Source organism: Papaver somniferum, chromosome 6, assembly GCF_003573695.1.
Source record: "Papaver somniferum cultivar HN1 chromosome 6, ASM357369v1, whole genome shotgun sequence".
NCBI classification, from domain to species: Eukaryota; Viridiplantae; Streptophyta; class Magnoliopsida; order Ranunculales; family Papaveraceae; genus Papaver; species Papaver somniferum.
The window spans coordinates 101,599,734-101,608,960 of NC_039363.1; the positions used below are offsets into that span (position 1 = coordinate 101,599,734).

Sequence of the window (9,227 nt, forward strand, 5' to 3'; positions counted from 1 at the left end):
TTTACAGATCAGATTATAGAGAATGTGTTAGTCATTAAGGACATTTACACTGATGAGATTTTGATGTCACATACGCATGTGTTTGCTTATCGGGGGTATGTCAGCTGTAGAGAATTTTTGGTGCCTTACAAGATGTTTACTAATCATGATGTTACAGAATGCTGCGATTTTAGCCATGACATGAAATATAGTTTGGTTCTAAATCTTAACTATAGAATTCTCCACAAGCTAGCAGTCAAGAGAGTTAATTCTTCTAGACAGATCAGACTTGATCTTTATTTGTTCTCTAGAGAGTTGAAAGGCATCACTACTCTTGCCTCCAGGGAGTATGAGGTTGTTCGGTTGATTGGAACAGTAAGGTTTGGTGGTGTGATGGTAAGGTCACCTGGTGTTTGATTAATCCGAATAGTAAGGTCACTTGGTGGTTTATGCACTTTCACAGCATGCTGGGTGGTTATTTTATCATAGGCTTATTTAGTGTTTGTGTTAGGAGGGATGGAAGGTTCTTTTGGATTGAAGTTGGTCTTGGGTTTCCTTTGGGTCTTCAGTGGTTTATGCATCAATTTTTTGGGCTGGTTGTTTTTAGAATTTTCTCTTTGTATCTTTCTACTCCACCGATATCTAGGGATGATTTGCTGATCTTCAATTTACTCTCATGCTGGACATATTTCGCTGTCATCCCTTTAAGCCAGTTATCACCTTCGGGGGATTGGGATGTTAGTTCATATGGTTGGTGCAAGTTTAATTAAGATGAATCGGGTCATGCAACTTCTATTTGGGCTGGTTGTTTTTAAAGATCCTCTTTCGATCCAGTCTAGTTCCCTGAATTCTTGGGATGATTTAACGTTCTTCAATTTACTCTTATGTTGGACATATTTCGCTGTCATACCTTTAAGCCAGTTATCACCTTCGAGGGTTTGGGATGTCAGTTCTTATGATTGGTGCAAGTTTAAGGCGAATCTGGTTAATAATCTCGAGTGGTTTATTTGGATATTTCAGTGGTTTGGTTCTTCTTCCTGGCAGGTTTCTGAGGAGTTTTGCATCATGTTCTTTTTTTCCAATTAGTCTAATACAATTCTTCTGTTTGGAGGGAACAGATCTTGGTTCACCTTTGTTAGTCATCTTTCTCTTTGGATGAGTGATGCAACTTTGTATGTCGTGCGTGGCTCATTTTTGAGAATTAGACGTCAACATACTCACGTCTTGAAAGAGGCTCCAGTAATGGTTTATTGTAATCATGGTCGAAGTGGCGCTGATAAAGTATTAGTGAATTTGAAGATTTCTTCATTACAACTGGACCGATTGAGGATGTCTACTTTACTTCCTGGATGCAACATCTCTTGTCTAGATACATATCTGCATTTCCCTTTGTTTCAATTTCCTCTTTGTTGTATTAGTTTACTTTACTTTTCTTGTGTTATCCGTTGTAATGATTCAGCCTCCAGTTTAGTGTCTACTAACTGTGATGGCTAAATTTGTGATCGTTTGCTTATAAAAAAAAGTAAAAAAAAAAAAGAATATGATGTTTTGGGTACTCACGGATACTTCAAATTTAGTTGATGGTGCTTGAATTGGCCAAAACATTCCTAAAAATGAACAATTTACAAATTGATCTCGGTTTGGTTAAAAAAGTTCGGCTACGACATCTGAAAAACAGGTAGCCGAACTCAGCTTTAATGGAGTTTTTTCTTTCACATAAAAGTTCGGTTAGGAGAAGAAAATTGCGACGTAACCGAAATAGGAGTTCATCTAGGAAAAAATTTGCGACGTAACTGAACTCAATATGCAGGTTTTTCAAAGAAAAGTTCGGTTAGGAGAAAAAAATTGCAATGTAACCGAACTTTTTGTGGCGTAACCGAACTTTTTGCAACGTAAACGAACTATAAGTTCGGCTCGGACATTTTTTTTTCCGTCCTAACCGAATTTTTCTCTGAAAACAAAAACCTTCATTAAAGTTGAGTTCGGCTAGTTCGACAAAATTTCTCACATAATTCCTAGCCGAACTTCTCTCTGTAACTTCCATTTTCAACTCATTTTGATGATTACTTCTCATTTTTTCAACGGAAAACGAATGAAAGTTAATGGATTTGTTATAATTTTGATTTTGATTTTGTTTTGTTAATGATTTAAATTAAGCTATATATAAAGGTGTCAGTGCTTGGTGGTGGTTGGTGGTGGTGAGCGGCGGTGGTGATGGGAGGAGGTGATTATATATATAGGTGAAAGATAGGTTAGTCATTTATACGCTTTAGGACACCCCTTACTTATAGGGTAGACATTCCTATCACAAAGTAGTCCCCAAAAAACGGTTCCTAGGAAACTCAGCAGTGGCTTTATTCGGATAATTGTTTTAGGAAGGATATTACTGCCTAAAATGTGCGAAGATTGTTGTTGATAAATCCTTCTGGAGTGTCATCATGTCTTAGTTAAGGTAAACATTTTTCTGACTGATAGAAGGTTGTCATGATTTCTCAACGGTTGAGTTGTAATGGCACTGGGAGTCTTCTGTACCAAACATCAATCTCAGAGCATTGAATGGAATCATAAATGGTTTGGCTGTGTGGTTCATTTCTAAGAATTTCTTGTTTCAAATAGCAACCCCAGATTTCCCAAATGCATTGAATAAACCACTCAATCTTCCAGATTGGATAGTGATTTCAACAAGTTTATCACGAGTACGAGTGGACAGTCATTCGAACGCACTATATGTCTTTAAGAATACACTAACTCAAATGGTTGATACTAGATAGAGTTGATACATGTCATTTGACATTCTGAATATTATAATCCATATAAAAGTACTGTTGTTTTTCTTTTTTTGAACAATTCAATGTACCAGAAAGAAAGGGCTTATTGGTGGTAGAAATTAGTATGATAAAGAATTCCTTCATTTACAAATATCTTCTATGCATGTACAAACGGAAGGTTAAGCCGATTGATCATGCATGACTTGCTAGCTCTTCTTCGTCTGCCTTCATCCAAGCAGCCTGAACCAAATACACAAACAATAAACACCAAAAAATAATAATCAGGACAACTAAACAAGTCACTCCCGTTAACCAACACAAATAAGCAAGTCAGACTGGCATACAAGATGGCCAGATGGGTAACTCGGCCTTACTTGGTACCACAGTCATAATAATCACCAGAATGATAAACGAAAATTAGACAAATCACAATTGGCAGGCAAGATGCAGTCTCAATCCTAACTCTCGTCTCTCAGTCACAAGCATTATACTGGATATGTCATACCATTACTTACATGCTCTAAAAGGTAAACATATTGGGGTTCATGTAAATATCCATTCAAGCATACATTTCCCCCAGCCTAGCAATTACCATTTTAAGGAATCTAACGCTAAACTTGTGATTTGACTAACGATTTATTGGCTTGAGAAGAAAGATAGTAGGAAAAACATACCTTTTCCCGTTCAAGTCGTGAAACATGGGGACGTACTGAATTCCCTAAGCTTAAACCTCCCCATGCATCTTGCAATTCTCTCTCCATTGCTTTACGCCGCACTTCAGAGTGCTTTGTCTGATCCCCTGAACTTAGAGCAGCAGCAAATTTCTCCTTTTCGAGTCTAGATTGATGTTTAACCATTTGATCCAAACCATCCACACTCTTATCATAAATCATATCGCGCTTTTTCACTTTCATCACTTCCTCCTGACCAGCAGCAGCCAGTTTCTCCTTCTCAAGTCTAGAGACATGTTTTACTAAGACTTTATCCAAGCCTTCACTATCTGAAGCAACTGCTCCTAGTTTATTTTGGTTTTTCTGAATGACACTACCCCATGCTGATGCTTGCAGTTTCTCTTTCTCTAATCTGTGCACCGGCTTGGTCAATATGGCGTCGAGGCTGCATGGCATATTTCCTTCATTACATGAAAAGGCTTCCAGAGTTTCCAGTTTTGCTCTTTCTAATCTTGACATATTTTTGGTTCGCATCGGGGATTGTTCAGAGATCTTCAAGGAATTCTCCTGCTGTACCACTGGTTTCAGACTTTGTTGTTCTCTTACCTCCATTTCCAACTTTTCTTTGACTGTTCCATCAGATACTTCATCACATCTGTTCGAGTCTATATTTTCTTTACATGATGTATTAAACATATCGTCCGAAGTTGCAATTTCCTGAGAAGAACCCATAACAGTAGGAACATCTTCTGAATTGGTCCCGGTTGGGTCAGCCTTGGCTATCCTGGCTTCCTGAACTTCTCTTTCGAGTTTAGAAACATGTTTCACAAGTAACTTATCTAAACTAGGGACTTCTGCTGCCTGATGCTTGTCCTTTAACTTCCTGAACTCCCCAAGTTCTTCTCCATATCGATTATTTGCTTCTGCATTCTTGGCTTCTTGCACTTCTCTCTCTAGTCTAGACACATGCTTCACGAGAAACTTGTCAAGGCTCGGGAGATCTGATGAATCAGGGTTTCGCAACTTCTTGCTTTCATATTCAAAAGCTACTCCAGAATTCTTTTTAGCTTCATGAATAGATTTTTCTTGTTTGGACACATGCTGTACAAACATACTCCCCAATTCAGGAACAGCATTTGATGAAGTTGCATTGATATTCGAAAGGTCTGCTCTATTCTCACAGCCTTCTGATTTGTCCTCACTTCTTTCTCCAGCCTTGTTTTTTCGTGTGTTTTTGGCTTCTTGTACTTCTCTCTCGAGCCTAGACATGTGCTTCACCAAAACCTTGTCCAAACTAGGAATCTCTGCTACAAATTGTTTCTTCATGTTTCTGATCTTCAAAGATTCAACATTGGAGCACTTCATGGTTCCAAGTCCTAAGGTGTAGTCAGAACCAGATTCTTGACCATGCAGCTTACTATTTTCAACTTCAAGAAGAGCTGCATTCAAGCCACAAGTTGCAACTATGGTGGCCAGAGAAGCAAGTTCATCATCTCGTAAACGTTGAAGCCTTTCATGCAGAACATCAACAAGCTTTACCGAATGATTAACATCAGGAAGCCCTCTGTCCTTGCATTTTCCCTCTGTTAACTCTGTATCCAGCATCTTAAGATTGGGATCTTCTGAAGCCAGATCATCTTTGTGAGATTTTGTGTCCAAATCATGGCATGGGTCTGATACACATTCCGCAGACAACTTGCAAACTTCTTGATCAACTTCGGTCATTACTGGATTCTGATTAATTTTCCGGAGCAAATCTCTGAATTCATCTTTGTTTAAAGAAGAAGGACAATTTGCAAGCCGGATGCATGCGATCTTTACTGCTGCTGCAACTTCTTTATCTACATCAAACGCCGTTTCAAAAGATGCTGTAACAGTGTGAGTTGTAGATCCCTCAATGTTGGAGGATTCTATCTCACAGGCCTTCTGTGGACAGTCTGGTTTGTCATACATGATCACTCGCATTGCAGCCGCTGCTTCAAAAGCTTCCTCTACAGTTTTTTCTGCCTTATGTAGAAGAGATTCTGCTTCTTTGTTTTGGATCCTACAATGTGAAACACAGAGAAAAAAAGGTTACAGGCTTGACAATCAAACTGAAAATGAGTTATCCCTCTCTCTTTTTCTGCCTGAAATTAAAAAAGTTAACCTGGCTGCTCGAAGAATCCGACACCAAGATGCTTCAACTAAAGCAGCTTTACGAGCCTCCATGGCCTTATGTGCTGCTTCTTTAGCTGCAATTTTTTCTCTAAGTACTCTCGAGTAATGAGGATTTGAATCACACAAAGTCTCATCAAGAGTTGAGTTCATGCCACCTACTTCCTGCAAGAATTAGCTTATAATATTAATCTTCAGTACTTACTTGAATTCGATCAGCGATAGAAAAAGTGCAACCATTAATAAATGCCTAAAACAGTGAGATGTAGTGGTAATAGTACCTGCAGAAGTCTTATTTTTCTCTTCAAGTAGGATTCAGTTTTTTTCCGAGGAAACCAATTGAGAGGGGAAGTTTTTCGGTAAGATTTCCTTATTTGTGAAGTAGATTTGTTGACAGAGTTTAGTGTTGACTGCCCAGCCTCTTTTGATGGTTTAGTCTGCAAAAAATGAACAGAAAATATAAATTTTAAAGCTAAATGGAAAGTACACTGCTTAACCTACAGAAAACCCGTCACAAGACACTTATCTTGACTTCATTTGCAATATAATTTTTTCTGGCGACTTTATATATCATTCGGTAATATTACATGGAAAGTTAATTAAGGCTTTGATTACTCCACACTCTGACTAGTTCTATATATTGTAGCACCATAGTTTCTGCTGCAGGAATCATGGGATCATAAGCTGTCGTTACATTAACATTTTTACAGTTCTTAACTGCCCACTACCTCTTAAAACGACGACAGTTATTTGTGATGCAAACATCACACCTAACAATTGTTTGTTAACCCAAGCAATCCCCGCCAGAACTTATATCACATAGTTTATGTTTGAGAATTGAGATTATTGATTATGTTAAAGTATTGTGCATGAGCAAAGCACAAGAGGCCTGAATGGTCTAATAAACAATAACCTTTGTTGTAATGATGAATTATAAACTGGCTGATTTTAGATTTCATCCAAACGAGTTATGATGAGTGAAAACAAAAACAGGTAGATTTCAAGGAGGTTTCAAAATCAACCATCATAAGAAGGCTGGTTTATCATGAAGATAGATTCCTCATGGAGACAAATCAAACAAAATAAATTGCATTCCCAATAACCAACATCATTTACTTTGCACTAAATGGAATCGATTAGGAGTTCCAGAATTTGCAGATCTCAAAACGAGAGATACATGCAAAATGCCAGCATTGGCAACTAACTCGAACTATTTCCGGCTTAAAATTTGATCCTCAACTATAATCGTAAAACGCATCACACCTCTCTTAGAAGTTGAAACAAAATTAGGGCTAATAATATGAGGTTTTCAGCATCATAGGTCTCAATTCAACTAGTAAATTGACCATATATTATCACCATAACTCACATATCAATCATGCCTACATAAAAAGATTATTAACATGACCTAACAACTAAAAATCAAATTTACTCTAAAATTACGATTCTCAATCTAAACCTAGAGGAATGCAAATCTCAAGAAATTCAACAAATATAGAAGTGAAACATTAATCAAAACTCACTAAATTCACTTTGAATGTTCAATTTTAGGTTTTCTCAGTCTAAGAAACATAATAATCAACAAATTATTAACGTAAATCACTGCAAAGAACTTCATACCTTTCCGAACTTGGAACTAGCCGTTACGAACTCATCACTATCACTTCCACTCCTCCTCCGCCTCTGCAAATCAACAGAGGTTTCATTCTTTTGTTTATCTATACAACCTAAATCCATACATCCCAGATCCATTTCAAAACTGAAAAAATCTGATCTAAGAAAGAATCTGATTACAGACCGAGAAAAAGTTGAAGAGAGATCTGAAACGGAATCGATGTAAACAATGATTAAAATTGGATTATTCTGATTTTCTAGATGAATCTGTGCGGAGAGTTAATGAGAAAAAATGAGATTAAATGAGGGATTAATGTTTCAGGGTGAGGAAATCAAGGATTTGGGTTTTTCTTAATTTTTTTTTATGGAAGGGGGAACTTTTAAATGGAAACAAAAAATGTATCCGTTGAAATTAGACTCGTTATTTGCTTCTCCAACGGACTGACATGTCTTTTCGCTGTTTAAAGGAAAATGATACTGTACATCCACTTGTATTGTATCTTCTTTATAACGGCTCATATAGTCCAGTCCTACGTGGTATATAAACTTCCGGCAGTTGGGCTGGCATAGGTGTCGTAGCATGCTGGAATTTGGATGTAGCCCAACACAGCATATTTGGGTGAACTATGATTTTGGGCATACTGAAATCTTTCTAGGCATATTGAATAAAGATAAAAAAAGGTTGTGAAATAGCAAATAACCCCTTAACCCAAATTTTTTTAAATGACAAATCTACCCTTTACGTATTAGTGTTAGTAATATTGATTAGTGATTAAATATTTTGTTTAGTGATTAAGATAATTTTCAGAATTATAAAGGTTGTTTAGATGAAAATTTTTGGAGAAAAAAGATCAAAGTTTTTATTGAGAAGGAGAGAAAGAGAAGGAGAAAGTGAGAAAATTTTAATTCTTGATTCAATGGAGGATGAGGAGGGTCATAATTCATCTAAAAAACCTAGGAAAATACACATCAACTACACCAATGATTCCCGAATGGCTGATTTCTTAGATTATGAGAATGATTTTACGCCCACTCAAACTCAAGCTCAAACTCAAGATGATGATTTTTATGAGCCAAATCCTGATGATGAAGACATTAATGAGGAACCCAATGCTTTTGATACACAGGTACACTTCTATTTTATGCTTAATCTCACTTCTATAGCTCTTAATTATCAAAAGTTAGGTTTTTTGGATCATGGTTCGGCGAAACAGGTTAAGGTTCGGCTCACATCTATGAGCCGAATCTACCAAATGATGAACGGTTCGGCTTATATGAAAGTTTCATAGTAAGCCGAACAACATCCTAAATAGCCCGAAAAAAAATAATTACTGGTTCGGCTTATATTTCGCAAATAGTATGAGCCGAACATCAATTTATTATTTTTTGGGTTAAAATATTGTTATTGGTTCGGCACATATTGAGAATATCGTATAAGCTGAAACCTCTAAATGTTCATAGTTCGGCATATAATATGATTATCGTATGAGCCGTACATAAGTTTTTAATTTTTGGGTTGAAATATTTTCATTGGTTCGGCACATATTGAGAACATCGTATAAGCCGAAACCTTTAAATGTTCAGGGTACGGCACATACTATGATTATGGTATGAGCCGAATATTTCTATTATTTTTCCTTTCAAGTATTTGAACCTTGTGATATTCTTTGTAGATCGTACCCATGGAAGATCAACCTGATCCAGTAGACATAATTCACGAGGATACCAAGGATCACTTCCAAAATGATTTGGTATGAAAGAACCTTTTGTTTAACTTAATGTTGTCTGAATGTTGTCAGAATATTCCAAAGTTTTGGAATGAACCTTTCTAATTACTTGTTTTGGAATGAACGCAGAGATGGAAACTAAACCCGAAGTTCTGGATTGGCTTGAAGAACATGCGATGAAGATAAATTGTGTACTAGTTAAAGGACAACAAAGCCGATGGGATCGGTTTGAAATGATTTGTGAGCGTAGTGGAACCGGCGCTAGCAATGTTAAAAAGGGTACCGTATACGTTGGGAAGACCGGGAGAAAGAAT

The 9,227-nt window shown here is 37.0% G+C and overlaps 1 protein-coding gene across 1 annotated transcript; it reads right to left on the reverse strand.

Moving 5' to 3' along the window:
- Nucleotides 1-2,707: 2,707 nt before the first annotated feature.
- On the reverse strand, nucleotides 2,708-7,579 carry LOC113288618. Its single transcript, XM_026537708.1, has 5 exons — nucleotides 7,193-7,579; nucleotides 5,854-6,009; nucleotides 5,565-5,737; nucleotides 3,422-5,462; nucleotides 2,708-2,987 (listed from the first exon to the last, which is right to left on the reverse strand). The coding sequence occupies exons 1-5, from the start codon at nucleotides 7,322-7,324 to the stop codon at nucleotides 2,940-2,942; spliced, it is 2,550 nt and encodes an 849-aa protein (XP_026393493.1). The 5' UTR covers nucleotides 7,325-7,579; the 3' UTR covers nucleotides 2,708-2,939.
- Between the last annotated feature and the right edge of the window lie 1,648 nt (nucleotides 7,580-9,227).

Bases quoted from the DNA above. Each gene is read 5' to 3' on its own strand.
- LOC113288618 (XM_026537708.1), bottom strand. From the start codon at position 7,324: ATGGATCTGGGATGTATGGATTTAGGTTGTATAGATAAACAAAAGAAT. The intron at 5,463-5,564 runs GTTAACTTTTTT...TTCACATTGTAG, and splicing joins CGGATTCTTCGAGCAGCCAG to GATCCAAAACAAAGAAGCAG. The intron at 2,988-3,421 runs GTATGTTTTTCC...TATTTGGTTCAG, and splicing joins CACGACTTGAACGGGAAAAG to GCTGCTTGGATGAAGGCAGA.